This window comes from Eucalyptus grandis, chromosome 7 (genome assembly GCF_016545825.1).
Source record: "Eucalyptus grandis isolate ANBG69807.140 chromosome 7, ASM1654582v1, whole genome shotgun sequence".
NCBI lineage: Eukaryota > Viridiplantae > Streptophyta > Magnoliopsida > Myrtales > Myrtaceae > Eucalyptus > Eucalyptus grandis.
In genome coordinates, this window is record NC_052618.1 from 8,544,025 (window position 1) to 8,564,207 (window position 20,183).

Genomic DNA, 20,183 nt, shown 5'->3' on the forward strand with positions numbered 1-20,183 from the left:
AGGTGATTGTGTTGCCATTATAAAGCCGACTGATGAAAAAACCATCTGCCCCCAATAATCCTAAAGGCTTTGTCTGCAAATCTCTAGGACGAATGGGCGTAAAAAGATTCGTGTGAGTTGGAGAAACAGGGATCAGAGAGGTTGCAGCTTATCTTCTAGACTCTGAACATTTTGCTAATGTTCCTCCAACTGCTCTGGTGAAGATCACTCACTTTATCTTCAATATTAATGATGGAGTGAATCCTGACAAGCCAAATGAAAAGAAAGTGGTTAGCAAGATAGCATCTTTTCAGCAGTTCATACCTCATGATTTTGATGCCAGCGATCATGGCACCTCAAGCTTTCCTGTTTCTGCTGTGATATATCAACCTACGTCCTGTACACAAGTCTAAATCTTGGTGATGCTACTGTTCATGTTTCACTCTAATTCTGTAGGATGTGGGTCTCGAGTCTTTTTAATTTGGAATCTCGGAGCAAGTACAATAGAAGAAGATGCACTAGAAAGGTTTGATCGCTACTGACATAATTGTAGTCCGCAAGGTACTTGCTAATTACACATAAATCCATTCCGCTCTTGTACTGGTGATTCATTAAGAAATTATCTGGTCATGATGGTTCTTATGGTGTTGTTATAGCTTTATTTTGATTCAGTCAACCCAGCGCGACCATGATTAAGAAAATTAACACGTGTGCTTTTGTACCATAGGTCAAGATATGGATGATCATCTGATGCTAAAGAGTTTGTACATATTTGTTACAAGATCCTGGAGCATAACATTTCCATGAAAGGCATATTTGTTAATGAACTGGGTGGTCTACAACAGCGCTGTTGCGTTCATCCTTGATGCTATTAACAAATACGTTTATGTAAAGCACTCAACTGTATATTCTTGCTGATACGTGAAATTCCCCAGTGAAGGACGACATGTTGTTCGTCCTTTGAATTGGACATTGCAACGTATCTTTGTTAAGTTGCATGGGACTGTACAGCTTTTCTAATTTGATCCTGATTTCAGGTACTATTTACTGTAAGGATCCTCAGTATGTGTTGGTGTAGAAGGCGGTTCCTCTTGTATTTGTAGCTGGAGAGAAGTTGTTCACCAATTGATCTCGAACTTAGGGAAGCTAGCATAGCAACAACTCCATCATACATATGAAGTACAGAAGTGATGCAACCAACCTTTGGAGTAGTAATTCAAGTGTGTTCAATGCAAATTTCTGATGTAGATTGTCCGTGACTAGTAAAGTAATTTGCAACTAGTGGTAGTAAGAGGAGGGAGGTTATGCGGTGTTAATGCTGCTGCCGGGATGTGTCGCAATCATTCCTGATGTTTCGCATAATCCGCATGAAACTGTAGCTCAAGAAAGAAAACCCCAAGACTAAAATTCGTACATCTCAGTCCCTAAGACAAACGGAGCCCCTCTCTCTCTGGCTCTCTCCTTGCAAAAGTCCTAGTGTCATGTGCCCTCGATGGATTTTGTCGACGGTGCAGGTGTTAATGGGTGCCGAAAGTGTGTGGGAGACAGAAGGAAGTGTAGTTTTTTCTTTTTTTGGGTCGGAAAGCACTTGTCATACGAAAGTTTGAGACAACAAAATACGAGCTTCAGAACAAAGCATTTCTAAAAGACAAGCTAACCGGTAAACGTCTATTGCGGTGGGCTTTGACAACCCAATTCGTAATACAATTACTCTCTCTTCGACAATGGGCCAACTTCAAATTGCTGAATGACTTTGCATGGGCCTGGGTTTCAGTGATAAGTGTATGGGCTTCCCAACTCACTTGATCTGTTCCCTCGCTCATCATCTTCACTAGAGTTCGGTCAGTATGCAATGGGAATGAGTTTCAAACGACATTCTTATGTTGAAATTGCAAACAAAATAGTCAATGCTGCGAAGGGACTTCCATTACTTGTCAATCTTTTCGGTTCCTTTTTGCAGGGTAAAGGAGGACAAGAAGAATGGATTGAATTCAAAGATCTCATACAACAATTTCAGGAAGATCATCAGAAGGTTCTGAAAATAGTTTATGAAGCGTTAGATTATAACCAAAAGCAGATGTATCTTGATATTGCATGTTTTATCCCGGATGTGGATTGTCGGATTGCATCCTATATGTGGCATCATTATTATCATCCTCATGATGAAATCGAGGTCCTTCGTCGTATGTCCCTACTAAAAATGGAAGAAAATAAAATAGGCATGCACAGCATGCTAAGGTGCCTTGCCAGGGAGAAAATACGCGAAGGTTTCCATGATCCAGGAACAGGTGTTCGATTGATTCCTGCCATAGCCCAGGACACGAACAAGGGGAAAAAGGTATGTCAGTGAGCCTTAATTTGTTTTCCGATTTTCTTCGAAAAGGTTCATGGATGAAGCATTTTCTTTACCTCATGGTAGTTTAGGCATCCATAGTAATTATTTCTGTGTGAAGACTTTCACTTTTCTTTTGTTGACTTTTGTGGTCCATCAATTTAGACCCGTTAAACGGGTGGGTCGGGTCGGGTTTGGGTCGGGTCATAAATGGTCCGACCCAAATCGACCCATTTAACCCGTTTATGACCCATTTATTGTAGTGCAAATTTTTTAACCCATACCCGACCCAACCTATACCCGACCCATACCCGACCCATTTAATGAAACATAAAAAGTTTATATATATATATATATATATATATATATATATATATATATATATATATTAAAATGGTATTGCTAACATGATTTTATAAAATACAAATTTAAAACATAATTATTTAAAAAAATCGAATTTTAATTATTTTTTATTTTTTAAAAATTAATTTTTATTTTTAAAAAAATTATAAATTTGAATTATTTTTAATTTTCTTTTTCTCTTTTCTTTTTTTTTTTTTTCTTCTTCCTCTTCTTTGGCCGGCCGCCGGCCACGACGACGGGCGCGGCCAGCCACAAGCGAGCCGGCTCTCCCGGCTCGCCAATGCCGGCGAGCTCGAACTCGCCCCTCGCCGGATCTGGCGAGGTTGGAGCCTCGCCCGATGTCGGCGAGTTCGAGTCTCGCCCGATCGGCGAGGCTCGGGCCTCGCGGACGTCGGCAAGGCCTCCACCTCGCCGGATCCGGCGAGCTCGAGCCTCGCCGGACGTTGGCGAGGCCTTCGCCTCGCCCGGATCGGCGAGCTCGAGGCTCGCCGGCGTCGGGCGAGCTCGAGCTCGAGCCTCGAGCCTCGGCCGGGCGTCGGCGAGGCCTCCGCCTCGCCGGACGTCGGCGAGGCCTTTGCCTCGCCAGATCCGGCGAGCTCGAGCTCGCCCTCGCCCGACGCCGGCGGTTCGCGTCTCGCCCGGATGGGCGAGGCTCGAGCCTCCGCCTCGCCCATCCGGCGAGCTCGAGCTCGCCCGACGCCGGCGAGCTCGAGGCTCTCCCCGGCGGTCGCCGGCCATCGCCGTGCCGGCGACCGGAGGAAGAGAAGAAAGAAAAAAAAAAAGGAAAGAAAAATGAAAAATGAAAAAATAATTATAATTTCGGTTTTTATAAAAAAAAAATTGTAAAGTTAAAGAGAAGAAAGAGAGATAATGAGGTTTGAGTGAAAAATGGGTTGATAAATGGATCATAAACGGGTCAGAGAGTTGACCCATTTAAAACCCATATATCTTAGTGTTTATCCATTAAAACTTATTATGGGTGCTTTAAAAGATAAAGCTTGACCCATTAATGACCCATTTAACCATAAATGGGTCCATAAATGGGTTGCACAACCCATTTAACACCTTTATCCATCATACAGAAAACAGACTGCCTTAACACTGAAGTGGCAGGCTATGAGATCCTGCCGAACAGGGCATTTCTCAGCTTGGGTCGCGCCAATATTGGTAGAAAATTTGCAGATGCCTTATTGAACGTTCGGTGGCTTCATTGGGAAGGGTGCCCTCGACATGCAGTGAACATTCATTCAGAGAAAAATGAGACCCTAGTTATTCTCGATCTTTCGTGGAGTAAGGTTACAGAATCCTTGGGAGGTTGCAAAGGAATTAAGGTGGTTTATAGCTGATTTGCTGTTGCGTTTGTGTTGGCCCTCAAGTAGATTGAGAGTTCTACGCCATCTGAACTGTTTCCTTTGTTTTGCAGATGGAGCGTCTGAAAGTCTTGAACCTTACAGGTTGTGCGGACTTATTAGTTACCCCCAGCTTCTCTTGTTTCCCAAATTTGGAGATACTGATCCTTGAGCGATGTTCTCGATTGGTTCATTTAGATCCTTCGATTAATGATCTAAAGCTCTTGGTTACCCTGAATTTGAAGTTATGCTCTGAACTTAGCATGTTGCCAGCAGAAATGGATGGGATGAAAGCTTTGAAAGAGCTCCTGATTGATGGCACTTCCCTACGAGAACTTCCCGCATCGATTGGCAAATTATTTCAACTGCAAATTCTTAGTGCTACTAATTGCTTCTCATTAGTTCGTGTTCCCGGTTTCGTTTGTGACTTCATAATGTCTCTTTCAGTGCTAGCCTTGGATGACGCTAAAATTCTTGAACTACCTGAGTCAATTGGAGACTTGTGGCGACTTAGACGCTTGTCTTTGAGGGATTGTCATGGGCTAGGAAAGCTTCCAGAATTCATTTGTATAAAGGGATACTCATTAGAAGAGTTGGATATATCAGGAACGGGTATTTCAAAATTACCCGAATTGATTAAAAACCTGCGGATTTTGAGAGTGCTGAAGATGGATTCTTGTTTCTTAAGAAAATTTCCTCTTGAAATTGGAGAGTTGATAAGTCTTGAAGAAGTACATGCCTCCTGGTGTAGGAGTTTGGAGGGAATCATTCCGAGGGCTATTTCGAATCTACATCGGCTTAGAGAACTGAGGCTTTCAGGTACACTTATATCCAGCCTTCCATCAGAAATTCATTTCATGTCAAGTCTTCAGACTCTGGATTTGCTACACTGTGACTTTCTTAAAGAGTTGCCTACCCTTCCCCCTAACCTAAGTAACCTCTATGTCAATCCCGACTTGAAGCAAAAACTGTTAGAAGCTACAAAATTCCGCCGTTGGTGGCATTTGTTGCAATAAATAATGCAACATTAGTTTGGATCATATGATTGAGTGTTGTCATTTGTTGTAATTAGTTGGGTTGATTACATTATGCCCACGGCAATTTACATGTGTCGGCCTATCTTCTCAATTGAATATGTTTCCCTCTTTCTTATAATTCTATTTTTGATCTCAATGTGATGTATATCTATCGGTTTAGCATAGTCACGAATTTCAACGAGAGTAGGTAATATTTTCATAGCAACTGCGATAATGTAACAACACACATGCACTGAATAAGAGAGAACGCTCATGTCATCGAAAATTAACCATTGAAGAATGCTCTGTGTCATTGAAATTAGCCGTATCGTACACATTAGTTGTAAATTACTTTCCCAAACTTTGACCATGTTGCCCAATAGCACCAAATTTTGCGAAGTTACTTACTGTCCTCTTGAGCTCTTTTTTTTGTCACTATTTTTTTCCCTGTGCATAGCAAATTAAATGTTCCCTCAAAAGGATAATCTCTACTCCATGGTGAATGAAGTTAAGAAAATAGAAAGGATGTATGACTAATATAGTTAACATGGATTCAGCCAAGATTCTCAAGAAAAATAATCTAATCCATTCTCAAATAACACTTACGTAGACCATCGAACATATTTCAATTTCAGCTTCATATCTTTTAATTTTTGACGAAATTAACTCTAGAGATTATGCTTCATGTAGATGAAAATTTACCGTATTGTCCATATTAGTTGCCGAAGAAAAGCAATTAACCTCATGAATGGCCATCATTTTCTTAATGAAACATTTCATTTATAAATGTTCTGTTTATTAGAAATTGGAACTGGGACTACACATCCAAGTTACACTAGTTGCTGTTCTTTTAATCTGCAGCTCACGTGTTGGAGTGTAGATCATCAGCATGTTTGTTTCCGGTCAATTTTTCAATTTGAACTAGAGGTGTTCGGTTTCAGATGAGTCAATTCCCAGCCTACTGATACGAGACTTACTAGAGTGTAATTGGCCTAAAAGATAGAAACTTGGCCAAGCTTAAACCTATATTGCGTCTCAGCATGAAAGAGTTGGTCTTGCTTCCCTTTTTCATAATTTACTACATGCAAAGATATGTAGATGCAAATCAACCAATGAAAAGATAATGTTCCATTTATTTTGTAGAAAATGAATGATTTTGAGAAATATTTTTTTGAAAGGGATCACTTGTATTGCTTACAAAAATTGATGAATAAAAATATTTTCATTATCTACAAAAATATTTAGATAAAATTGTTGTTGATGATAAAAACATTTTTTTTTGGCTAATTATTTCAAGAGATACAACCGATCATTTTTTGAAAAATATTTTTTAAATTATTTATTTTTTGTGAGACAAACAGAGTCTTAACAACCCATTCATTGCATAGAAAGTTAAGCATTGGCCCCGATCCCTATAAAAAAAATAGCATTAGTTCACAAGTTAGGCATTATCATTTAGTAGATTAAGCCCATACAAACTGCATTGTAATTGGACTGGCCTAAGCGGGGAGGCATGTACTTACTATAATTAATTGGACTAAGCCCATGGGAGTATGAATTTCGGCCAAGCCCGTTGAATACTCGCCATAGCCAACAATTGCATGTTTGTTGCACCGGGGGTGATCTGAATTAAGAAATTGGCTCCTTTAATTTAACTTGGAAAGCAAAAAAGCGTATTCACTACCAATATGAGCTAGCACCTCTCAAGGAGATTGAGAAGGATAATCTTTATTTTTATGGAAGTTAATGGGTCATTATTTTGGGGGAAAAAGGCGAGTGAGAGGCAAGATGGGCAATATACTAAACACTGAGTCAAGCTGGGAAAGAAAATAAATTAAAAAAAAAATCAAAACATTTGTGGAAGGTAAAGCAGCTGAGCCATGAATCCGCATGGATAGTGAATATGTGAGTTGGACTTTCTACCTAATTACACAATGCAGCAGTTGAGGCGACGAAGTACAACACCACCTCCGGAGAAGATCCCTACAAAAGCTTCTCCGCCTTCCAGTGGGCCTTCTGATGGGTTGGCGTCATCTGACCGCACTTATGCTTGTCTGTATGAGAAGTTTGGCAAGGCTTATATTTATGAGTACTGTTGACACTAAAATTTTATTATTTTATTGGGGACTTAATCGCATACAAAATTAATAGTTAGTAGTAAAAAAAAAGGAAGTAAAGAGTAAGTAGATAATTTTCATCAAAATGCATCGTGTATGTTTTTATTAAAATTCATTACACATAGACATTAGGAGCATTTACATAACTATCACTACTTATTAAAATTAAAAATAATTTAAAAAAAAAAAAAAATCAAAAATTTTTAAGAAGAAGAAAGAAAAGTAAAAAGTTTCACTAAAAGGTATCATGTTTTCATTGTTGCACCGCGTATGGAATGGTCATTTTTATTATTATTTTTAAATTTTTCCAAAAATTGTTATAAAAAAAAAAAAAAGTAAGAAAATTTCATTAAAAGGTATAAGAAAAATCGAATGGGCCAAGTAGAGGGTTTTTCTTCATGCGTGGGCTCGCCCACCTATCTCTTTTCCTTTTCTCCCTTTTGCGCTTGTGCCGGCCCATCTCCTTTTATTTCAACCCGGCCCACGCGCAGGTCATCTCCCTCCCCTCATGCCAACCACGCTTCTGCAACAAGCAGGAAATAGAGGAGAGTACAAGCAGAGGAGATAGGGGATCGCCATGGAGCAGATGGCGGCGTGATCCGCGGGTCGAATCAGTCCGGCCAGCAAGCTGGCGGTGGCAGGGGCCATGCGCGCCTGCCGGTCGCCCTTAAAAGAGAGGCTCGCTCATTTGTTCGGGGGGTTTTCTTTTGGGGTTCAAGCTACAGAGGGAGAGAGATTGGAAGAGCTCGGGAGAGTTTTAAGTGAGTGAGAGGGAGAGAACCAGACAATGAGGGAGCTCTGCTCCCACCCCCGGAACCAGGTAGGTGTTGTGGGTAGCTTACTTATTTATTTGTGTCGAGTTGCGTCACTTTCCCGAGGATCTCGCTTCGGGAACACCGCGGGACGGCCAGTCATTGCTCGATCCATTTCGAGTTCACCCTCCCATCGCCGTTGCGGAAGTCGAGTAGGGATCTGTCATTTTAAACGCTCGTTCCCGAGAACGCTCGATGCTCCGCCTTATTTTGGTAGGATAGGACGTTGAGTTTGCTCCTCCTGTCAGTCACATGCGTACTGGGCTTCTAATGCCCATTTGATGAATTTATTATTATTATTTTTTTAAGTTTGGCGCTGAGTCCGAGTCCAAAAGGGTTGATATCGTTCCTCCGTTCCATGCCCGCCCCATGTTCGACGATACGTCCAAGCCTGCCTAGGCGCGTACATTACCGATTCCCATTTGTTCTTGAACGCGGATAAGTAGGTTTTGCACGTTATGAACCTTTTGTTTGCTTGCGACTTGTCGTTTGCATCATCGGGCCGTGTCTGGGCATACATTCGCTGTGTTTTATTTGTCTCCCGTTGGTTTCCTCCTTCGATGCTGTCACCCCTCGCTCGCCTCGCCGCTCAGCTGCTGGCCCTCGACGCCGCCGCTGGACGCCGTCACCCCTTGCTCGCCTCGCCGCTCAGCCGCTTGCCGTCAACACCGCCGGTGGACGCTGCTCGTCCCCTCGGTGGAGGATGCTCGCCGCTCGCCCAGCCGTCCCCAACGCTGCTGGCCCGGTCGCCCCGACGCTGCTCACCCCTGACGCCGCTCGGCCAGCCGCCCCCGACGCTGCTCGCCCAGTTGGTCCCCTACGACGCTCGCTGCTCGCCCAGCCGCCCTTGATGTTGCTCGCCTAGTTGTCCCCGAAGCCGCTCGCCCAGCTGCCCTTGATGCCGCTCACCCAATCACCCCTGATGCCCCTCGCTGAGCCTCCCCCGAAGCTGCTCGCCCAGCTGCTTGCCCTCAACGCCGTCCTCAACACCGCTCACCAAGATGCAGATGCTACTAAACCTAATCTCATTGAAGGAAGAGCCTTTCGTGCCTTATCTGATGTTCAAAGGGAAGAAATTGCAGAAAGAATATCTGTATGTTTTGGCTGATTAGTTCCATTGTTTTACCCTCTTCTGGTACGTAGTGAAATCTTATCGTGCCTTGCATGTTTAGGTGATGGGACGATCCTCACCAAGTGGCAAGCTTCTGCTTGTGCAAGCTCTGAAGAAACGAGGACATGTAGTTGCTGTTACTGGAGATGGCACAAATGATGCCCCTGCTCTAAATGAGTTTCCAATATTTCATTGTTTATTTTTTATTTTTATGGGAAGGTTTGGATCTATTTATGATGTGGTTATGCTGGCAGCACATTTGCATTACAGCCCAGCTCGATGGATTTGCATTATTGGCCACATTCGCATTATGTTGCTCATTTGTCCGTAGGCTTCTAAATTCTCTAGTTGACTGGTAGACAGTCAAAGTAACTTGGGTGCAATAAATGTTATCAAATTGGTTTGTACACCTTAATGTGGTCCTGATGTCTTATGGTATATTATAATTGGTACATTACGCATATTTTGCCTTTCCTGCTCATGGTATAATATTCACAAATCGGATATATTTACTCTCTGATATTGCTGTTGGGACAAAAACTTTTTATGGTGTTTAGGTACATATTGGCCTTGCAATGGGTTTTCAACGGATAGAAGTTGCTAAGGAGAGCTCTGATATCATTATTTTGGATGATAAATTTGCCTCTATTGTGAAGGTTAGTATTTGCCACCATGATTAACTTATGATCTCGCATCTCACCGAAACAGAGTGATATTCATGAGGGGCATAATAGTTCCTAGATCTTCTGTCAAATACGGAAATGACGTTATCCTTATTCTACCAACTAACGTTCTACCATATACTGATCTTTTGGAGATTCCTTAATCTCTTATAAATGAATAAATTTATGACCTATGAGACGTAGATATGTGCTGATCTGCATGAGCTGAGATGTAAGATTGCTCTTTTTTGGTCTTTATATTATGTGTTTCTTTCTTTTTTGTTTCATTCCTTTTTTTCTTTGGTAGTATGCATTTAAATATGCGGATGCAAAATGCAGCATGAGATTGCATATAGCAATTTATAGGGGGAAGGAGGGAACAAAATGCATGCAGGTTGTCAGGTGGGGACGATCTGTATATGCAAAAATCCAGAAATTCATCCAGTTTCAGCTTACAATTACTTTTATAGTAATTTTCCCTAGGGAGATTATACGCGAAGGTTTTCATGATCCAGGAGCAGGTGTTGGATTGATTCCAGCCATAGCTCAGGACACGAACAAGGGGAAAAAGGTGTCGGTGGGGGTTTTGGGGGTTGGATTTTTATTTTTATTTTTTATTTGGGGGGAATATGAAGCATTCGAGCCCTTAATTTGTTTTCCGATTTTCTTCGAAAAGGTTCATGGATGAAGCATTTTCTTTACCTCATGGTAGTTTAGGCATCCATAGTAATTATTTCTGTGTGAAGACTTTCACGTTTCTTTTGTTGACTTTTGTGGTCCATCATACAGAAAACAGACTACCTTAACACTGAAGTGGCAGGCTATGAGATCCTGCCGAACAGCGCATTTCTCAGCTTGGGACGCGCCAATATTGGTAGTCTCGATCTTTGTTTTATTGAATGTTCGGTGGCTTCATTGGCAAGGGTGCCCTCGAGATGTAGTGAGCATTCATTTAGAGAAAAATGAGACCCTAGTTATTCTCGATCTTTCGTGGAGTAAGGTTACAGAATCCATGGGAGGTTGCAAAGGAATTAAGGTGGTTTATAGCTGATTTGCTGTTGCGTTTGTCTTGGCCCTCAAGAAAAATGAGAGTTCTACGCCATCTGAACTGTTTCCCTTGTTTTGCAGATGGAGCGTCTCAAAGTCTTGAACCTTATAGGGAGTGCGGACTTATTAGTTACCCCCAGCTTCTCTTGTTGCCCAAATTTGGAGATACTGATCTTGAGCGATGTTCTCCATTGGTTCATTTAGATCCTTCAGTTAATGATCTAAAGCTCTTGGTTACCCTAAATTTGAAGTCATGCTTCGAACTTAGCATGTTGCCGACAGAAATGGATGGGATGAAAGCTTTGAAAGATCTCCTGATTGATGGCACTTCCGTACGAGAACTTCCTGCATCGATAGGCAAATTATTCCAACTGCAAATTCTTAGTGCCACTAATTGCTTCTCATTGGTTCGTGTTCCAGGTTTCGTTTGTGACTTCAGGATATCTCTTTCAGTGCTAGCCTTGGATGATGCGAAAATTCTTGAACTACCGAGTCAATTGGAGACTTGTGGCGACTTAGACACTTGTTTTGAGGGATTGTCGTGGGCTAAGAAAGCTTCCAGAATTCATTGGTATAAAGGGGTACTCATTAGAAGAGTTGGATATTTCAGGTACGGGTATTTCAAAATTGCCCGATTCGATTAAAAACCTGCGGATTTTGAAAGTGCTGAAGGTGGATTCTTGTTTCTTAAGAAAATTTCCTCGTGAAATTGGAGAGTTGGTAAGTCTTGAATAAGTACATGCCTCCTGGTGTAGGAGTTTGGAGGGAGTCATTCCGAGGGCCATTTCGAATCTACATCGGCTTAGAGAACTGAGGCTTTCAGGTACACTTATATCCAGCCTTCAATCAGAAATTCATTTCATGTCAAGTCTTCAGACTCTGGATTTGCTACACTGTGACTTTCTTAAAGAGTTGCCTACCCTTCCCCCTAACCTAAGTAACCTCTATGTCAATCCCGACTTGAAGCAAAAATTGTTAGAAGCTTCAAAATTCCGCCGTTGGTGGCCTTTGTTGCAATAAATAATGCAACATTGGTTTGGATCATATGATTGAGTGTTGTCATTTGTTGTAATTAGTTGGGTTGATTACATTATGCCCACGGCGATTTAGATGTGTTGGCCTATCTTCTCAATTGAATATGTTTCCCTCTTTCTTATAATTCTATTTTTGATCTCAATGTGATGTATATCTATCGGTTTAGCATAGTCACAAATTTCAACGACAGTAGGTAATATATTCATAGCAATTATGATAATATAACAACACATGCACTGAGTAAGAGAGAACGCTAATATCATTGAAAATTAACTGTTGAGGAATGCTTTGTGTCATTGGAAATTAGCCGTATTGTACACATTAGTCGTAAATTACTTTCCCGAACTTTGACCACGTTGCACAATAGCACCAAATTTTGCGAAGTTACTTATTGTCCTCTCGAGCTCTTTTTTTTGTCACTATTTTTTTCCCTGTGCATAGCAAATTAAATGTTCCCTCGAAAGGAACTAGCTCATTTTTCTTTTCTAGAATAATCTCTACTCCATGGTGAATGAAGTTAAGAAAATTGAAAGGATGTATGACTAATGAAGTTAACATTAATTTAGCTAAGATTCTCAAGAAAAATAATTTAATCCATTCTCAAATGACACTTAACGGTTATGTAGACTATATTGAGTTCGAAAATATTTCAATTTCAGCTTCGTATCTTTTCTTGAGCTTCTCATCAACAATTGTTGCAATCATCAGTATCGAAAATGCGCCTGTCCTAAAAAATTAACCGTAGAGATTATTCTTCATGTAGATGAAAATTTACAGTATTGTCCACATTAGTTGCTGAAGAAAAGCAATTAACCTCATGAATGGCCGTCATTTTCTTCATGAAACGTTTCATTTATAAATGTTTTGTTTATTAGAAACCGGAACTGGGACTACAGATCCAAGTAAGTTACACTAGCTGCGTTCTTTTAATCTGCAGGTTACGTGTTGGATTGTAGATCATCAGCGTGATTTTTGTGGTCAATTTTTCAATTTGAACTAGAGGTGTTCAGTTCCAGATGGGTCAATTCTCGGCCTAGTGATATACTAGAGTGAAATTGGCCTAAAATATAGAAACTTGGCCAAGCTTAAACCTACATGGCATCCTAGCGCGGAAGAGTTGCTCTTGCTTCCTCTTTTCATAGTATACTACACGCAAAGATATGTAGATGCAAATCAAGCAATGAAAGGATAATGTTCTATTTATTTTGTAGAAAATGAGTGATTTTGAAAAATATTTTTTCTAAAAGGATCACTTGCACAGCTTACAAAAATTAACGAACAAAAAATATTTTCATCATCCACAAAAATATTTAGACAAAAATTGTTGTCGATGATGAATTTCATTGGTTAATTATTATTGAGTTAATAAATACCCTGAAAAAACGCTAAATTGGTACATTTGTGATAAATTTACCCTAAACTAATTTTTTGATCATGAAAAATCCTAAACTAGTACACATATGATAAAATTATCCTAAGTGGCCACAAAAAAACCCTAAATTAGTATTCCTATAACAAATTTACTCCGTTCAACCTCCACAAACCTTAAACTGGTACATTTATGACAAATATACCATTCGTTAAATTAGATTTATAACACAAAAAACCACACAAATGGTATAACTATGACAAACCTATAGTAAAATTATAAATTAGTACATTAATCTAATGTTACGTGTCAGTTAATTTAGTAATTTGACAATAAAATTTAACGAAAACTAATAAAATGTAAATTTATTACAAGTATACCAATTTAGGGTAAATTTGCCAAAAGTGTACCGGTTTTGGGTTTTTTATGGTCAAAAAATTAGTTTAGAGTAAATTTGTCATAGGTGTACCAGTTTTGGGTTTTCAGGATATTAATTCATTATTTTAAGAGATACAAATGATCATTTTTCAAAAAATACTTTTTAAATCATCCATTTTTCGTGAAAAAAAAAAATGGAGCCTTAGCAACCCATTCATTGCACAGAAATTTAAGCATTGGCTTCGATCCCTAATGAGATGCAAGATGAGCAAGATACTAAACACTGAGTGAAGCTGGAAAAGAAAAGAAATAAAAAAAAAATCAAAACATTTGTAGAAGGTAAAGCAGCTGAAATTAGCTAGCCATGAATCGGCATGGATAGTGAATCTGTGTCTTGGACTTTCTACATAATTACACAGAATGCAGCAGTTGAGGTGACGAAGTACAACACCACCTCCGGAGAAGATCCCTACAAAAGCTTTTCCGCCTGACCGCCCTTATGCTTGTCTGTATGAGACGTTTGGCAAGGCTTATATTCTTGAGTACAAGCTCAAACTTCACTTGAGAAGAGAGCATCGCAAGTACATGGCTGATGCGAATGCTGAGGATGGCATGTGCAACGCGGATCATGAATTGGATGAAGCTAGTTATCAAGATAATTACAGCAGAAAGCGCGCCAACAGGGAAAGCCAGAAACAAAGCAGGCAGAAACCGAACTTGAAGACGTCTCCAGCAAAGTCCGCTAAGAGGAAAGGTGACAGCAGCCCTACTCCTGTCACTTTGAATGTGGTGAAGAAACCGTGGCCAGTTAAAGAAGAGATATACGAGGAAGAAGATAGGGAAGAGATGGAAGAGGACCAAGAGAATGATGATGAAGGATGGAGATATGCAGAAAACAACGAGGATGATGATGAAGAGAATGAGTATGAAGACTAGCGAGCTATCTGCAGCAACATATGGATTTAAGAGGAAGGATTGGGTTGATCATTGATGAGGAGCCAAGGATATCAAGATTAAATCTGGAGGATGCTGCCATTAGCTCCATTGTGAAACTTGATTGCTCTTTCTCTCCATTACTTGCGGTTCCTCAATGAGCCGCATTCATTTGTGTCAAAACAAATCTGCAGCAGCATTGTCCTGGGAATTTCCCCTATAAAGCTGAGGGATAGTGCAGAGATTCCCAACCACGAAGCCTATCTATAGGCCAAACTGAGATTGTGTCCATCAGCAAAATTCATTTATGTAGGTGGTCCAAAGGATTGTTCTGAATAAAATATGAAAGCAAGGGATGGATTCGCATTGAGAGTATAAAGATTACTTATGCTGCCATTTCAAAAGAATGACAATTGCCTTTGCTCTGAAATTTGTTTGACACTGGTTCAAAACTTTGAGCCTAGATACTACCCTCTAAAATCTGAATCAAATGAGAGCTAACGTTCAAGAACTACAAGATGAAAAAATTTCAAAAAAGCACATACTATTATTTATAGGAAAAATTCCAAATAAGGGCTTAAAATGCTATCGTCTTCTTAAATAAGGGTTTGAAAAACATTATATTAAATAAGGGCTTGAAATGGTCAAATTATCTCAAATAAGGGCATTTGGTTGGCTAGTGACTATTCCAGCCATCTGAGAAGAGGTATTTTGGTCACAAAATTGTAACTATATTTAAAAAAAAAAAATTAATTTCTTTCATTTTTTTCTTTTTCTTTTCTTTTTTTCTTTTTCTTTTTTTCTCTTCCCTCCCCAACCATTGCCATCAATGGCTAGCGGAGGTTACCTGCCTCAAGTAAGGGCCACCCTCATCGGATCTCGCGAGGTCACTTGCAATGGTGTCGGGCAAGGGTCGCCCTTGCCTAAGTCCAACGACCTTTGCCACGGTCGACATAGGCAAGAGGAAAAAGAAAAAAGAAAAAAAAAAAGAAATTAATAGAAAAAATTTAAAGTAAAAGACAAAAATGCCCTTTGGTTTGAGAGATTATGTCATTTTTAAAATTGATATGATACTCCAAACTTTTATTTGAGACAATATGGTCACTTCATATCCTTATTTGAAATAAAGTTTATTTTGCTCTTATTTGAGAAAACAAGGCATTTCAAGTCCTTATTTGGAATTTTCCCTTATTTATAGGAAGCATTTTCATAGACAAAATTAGCTATATGTAGTTCATTGCCAAATTCATGCTAATGAATAGTATCCTTAATTTTCTTGTAAAATAAGAGGAAGTATGGACTTAGAATCAAGATCTCCATGTCCATGTAATTCATATCTTTTTTTCCCCCAAAATTTAGTTAGCGAGAATATCTGAACATTGAATTGTCTTTTAAGGACAACATTTGAAACAAAATAGAATTTAGCGTGATTTATTGCTTTTAAATATAATCTTCTTAAGAGCCTCGCGCGAAGCATGCGGCAAATAAATAATAGGAATGTGTTTTAGGGCTTCTCACTTGAATCATCGTTTTCGATTTGTTTGATAAGATGAGTTCCCAGCCCAGCCCAACCTAAGTAAGATGATTTAAAATCTCTTGAACCGAGAAGATACCACTAGACCCACATGTTCTGGGCTTGATTAGTCTTCAGATATCGGGCAATATTGTAAGCCGTCTTGCCTAAAATAATGCCACAAATTGGTGGCTTTCAAAAGCACAATTATTAAAAAAATAATTTATCTAATTTATGACGTATATTTTGTTTGTTCATTTCAAAACATTTTTCTTCGGTGATAGTCAATTTTTAAAATATTTTTCTTTCTTGATTACCAATATTTCATTAGTTCATAAGTGTTTTTCTTTGGTAATGGTAAATGTTTTTTTTTAATTAATTCTCATATCACACAATATCATTTAAGTAGTAAGATCATGAAAAATATATCACGATTTCTAGCCAAGCTGAATCTAGTCAAATTGCATTTAGCCCCAGTTCCTCAATTTAGAGGTTAGGTTTAGAGTTTGAAAAACTTTTTCCTAAATAATTTTGCACCAATTTGTTAGTTTCGGGGCAAGAAATATGTTAGACGATGTCGTTTAGGTCCAATCATGCCAACTTCACCATTTTTTGACAAACAATGCATTAGCTTGTGAATTAAGTAGTCTTAAACATAAAATTACAAATGAGAAACATAAATTGAGCAAATTTGGGAAACCTTAAGAAACATTAAACTCACTTACAATAATGAAATTGGTTGTGTTCTTCAAAAAACAGTAAGAAAAGAGTTTGAATTATTATTGGAAAAATTATTAAAGTTTGAACATCAACATCAAACATTGAGGGAATGTACTAAAAGCTATATGCTTCTCTCTCTCTCTCAGCCAAGCTAAGCTCTTGCCTAGCTAGGACAACACTAATTTCCATCTGTCATGGAATAAAGTGAAGATGGATAAAGAAACTTTGTTGCAACCAAGAGTCATGACATTGACTCAATTGAGCTGGTGAGCACCGCAGATCGTGTTCTTCAAGAAACAGTAGAAAAATATTTGAATTATTATCTAAAACAAGAATAAAAGTTTGAGCATCAACATCAAACATCAATGTTACGTACTAAAAGATATATGCTTTTCTCTCTTCGTTGGCCGAGCTAAGCTCTTGTCCATTTTGGATAACACTAATTTCCATCTATCACGGAATAAAGTGAAGATGGATGAAGAAAGCTTTGTTGCAACCAAGAGCCACGACATTGACTCGATTGAGCTGGTGAGCATGTGGTCGTGTTCTCCAAGAAATAGTAGAAAAATACTTGAATTATTATCGCAAAAAAGGATCAAAGTCTAAGCATCAACACCAAATGTGAAGGGTATGTGCTAAAAGGTGCATGATTTTCTCTTTGTCAGTAGAGCTAAACTCTTGCCCAGCTTGGACAATACTAATTTACATATGCCAAAGAATAAAGTGAAGATGGATAAAGAAAACTTTGTTGCAACTGAAAGTCACGACATTGACTCGATTGAGCTGGTGAGCACTGTGGTCATGTTCTCCAAGAAATAGTAAAAAAAGTTTGCATTATTATCGCAAAAAAATGATCAAAGTTTGACCGTCAACATCAAATGTCAAGGGTATGTACTAAAATGTGTATGCTTTTCTCTCTTTGTCGGCCCAGTTAAGCTCTTGTCCAGCTTGGACAGCCCTAATTTCCATCAATCAAGGAATAAAGTGAAGATGGATAATAAAAGCTTTGTTGGAACCGAGAGACACGACATTGACTTGATTAATCTGGTGAGCACCGTGGTTGTGTTCTCCAAGAAACAATAGAAAAATATTTGAATTATTATCGCAAAAAATGATCAAAGTCTAAGCATCAACACCAAGTGTCAAGGGTATGTACCAAAGGGTTCATGCTTTTATCTTTGTCAGTAGAGCTAAACTCTTGCCCAGTTTGGACAGTACTAATTTACATCTGCCAAAACATAAAGTGAATATGGATAAAGAAAACTTTGTTGCCACTGAAAGTCACAACATTGACTCAATTGAGATGGTGAGCACTGTGGTCATGTTCTCAAAGAAATAGAAAAAAAAGTTTGCATTATTATCGCCAAAAAAGGATCAAAGTTTGACCATCAACATCAAATGTCAAGGGTATGTACTAAAATGTGTATGCTTTTCTCTCTTTGTCGGCCTAGTTAAGCTCTTGTCCAGCTTGGACAGCCCTAATTTCCATCAATCAAGGAATAAAGTGAAGATGCATAAAGAAAGCTTTGTTGGAACCGGGAGACACGACATTCACTTGATTAAGCTGGTGAGCACCGTGGATGTGTTCTCAAAGAAACAATAGAAAAATATTTGAATTATTATCGCAAAAAAGGATCAAAGTCTAAGCATCAACACCAAATGTCAAGGGTATGTATTAAAAGGTGTATGCTTTTCTCCTTGTCAGTAGAGCTAAACTCTTGCCCAGCTTGGACAGTACTAATTTACATCTGCCAAAGAATAAATTGAAGATGGATAAAGAAAACTTTGTTGCAACTGAAAGTCACAACATTGACTCGATTGAACTGGTGAGCACTGTGGTCATGTTCTCCAAGAAATTGTAAAAAAAGTTTGCATTATTATCACAAAAAAGAATCAAAGTTTGACCATCAACATTAAATGTCAAGGCTATGTACTAAAATGTGTATGCTTTTCTCTCTTTGTCGGCCCAGTTATGCTCCTATCCAGCTTCGACAGCACTAATTTCCATCAATCAAGGAATAAAGTGAAAATGGATAAAGAAAGCTTTGTTGGAACCGAGAGATACGACATTGACTTGATTAAGCTGGTGAGCACCGTGGATGTGTTATCACAGAAACAATAGAAAAATATTTGAATTATTATCGCAAAAAAGGATCAAAGTTTGACCATCAACATCAAATGTCAAGGGTATGTACTAAAATGTGTATTTTTTTTCTCTCTTTTTCGGCCTAGTTAAGCTCTTGTCCAGCTTGGACAACCTTAATTTCCATCAATCAAAGAATAAAGTGAAGATGAATAAAGAAAGCTTTGTTGGAACCGAGAGACACGACATTGACTTGATTAAGCTGGTGAGCACCGTGGTTGTAATCTCAAAGAAACAATAGAAAAATATTTGAATTATTATCGCAAAAAAGGATCAAAGTCTAAGCATCAACACCAAATGTCAAGGGTATGTGCTAAAAGGTGCACGCTTTTCTCTTTGTCAGTAGAGCTAAACTCTTGCCCAGCTTGGACAATACTAATTTACATATGCCAAAGAATAAAGTGAAGATGGATAAAGAAAACTTTGTTGCAACTGAAAGTCACGACATTGACTCGATTGAGCTGGTGAGCACTTTGTGGTCATGTTCTCTAAGAAATAGTAAAAAAGTTTGCATTATTATCGCAAAAAGGATCAAAGTTTGACCATCAACATCAAATGTCAAGGGTATGTACTAAAATGTGTATGCTTTTCTCTCTTTGTCGACCCAGTTAAGCTCTTGTCTAGCTTGGACAGCGCTAATTTCCATCAATCAAGGAATAAAGTGAAGATGGATAAGGAAAGTTTTGTTGGAACCGAGAGACATGACACTGACTTCATTAATCTGGTGAGAACCGTGGTTGTGTTCTCTAACAAAAAATAGAAAAGTATTTGAATTATAATCGCAAAAAGGATCAAAGTCTAAGCATCAACACCAAATGTCAAGGGTGTGTACTAAAAAGTTCATGCTTTACTCTTTGTCAGTAGAGCTAAACTCTTGCTCAGCTTAGACAGTACTAATTTACATTTGCCAAAGAATAAAGTGAAGATGGATAAAGAAAACTTTGTTGCAACTGAAAGTCACGACATTGACTCGATTGAGCTAGTGAGCACTGTGGTCATGTTCTCCAAGAAATAGTAAAAAAAGTTTGCATTATTATCGCAAAAAAAAAAGATCAAAGTTTGACCATCAACATCAAATGTCAAGGGTATGTACTAAAATGTGTATGTTTTTCTCTCTTTGTCGGCCCAGTTATGCTCTTGTCTAGCTTGGACAGCGCTAATTTCCATCAATTAAGGAATAAAGTGAAGATGGATAAGGAAAGCTTTGTTGGAACCGAGAGACATGACATTGACTTCATTAATCTGGTGAGCACCGTGGTTGTGTTCTCCAAAAAACAACAGAAAAGTATTTGAATTATTATCGC

General features: G+C 39.0%; 2 protein-coding genes across 2 annotated transcripts; both read left to right on the top strand.

Moving 5' to 3' along the window:
- The first annotated feature begins 7,672 nt into the window (after window positions 1–7,672).
- LOC120296314 (probable cation-transporting ATPase F) lies at window positions 7,673–9,540 on the top strand. The gene is made up of 2 exons (XM_039318144.1): window positions 7,673–9,061; window positions 9,141–9,540. Exons 1-2 carry the CDS (start codon window positions 8,867–8,869, stop codon window positions 9,408–9,410), a joined length of 465 nt encoding a protein of 154 aa, XP_039174078.1. The 5' UTR covers window positions 7,673–8,866; the 3' UTR covers window positions 9,411–9,540.
- A 114-nt stretch (window positions 9,541–9,654) lies between these two features.
- LOC104452594 (protein PopC) lies at window positions 9,655–11,965 on the top strand. Its single transcript, XM_039317373.1, has 5 exons — window positions 9,655–9,735; window positions 10,049–10,333; window positions 10,531–10,615; window positions 10,870–11,398; window positions 11,544–11,965. The coding sequence occupies exons 1-5, from the start codon at window positions 9,655–9,657 to the stop codon at window positions 11,806–11,808; spliced, it is 1,245 nt and encodes a 414-aa protein (XP_039173307.1). The 3' UTR covers window positions 11,809–11,965.
- The last annotated feature ends 8,218 nt before the right edge of the window (window positions 11,966–20,183 follow it).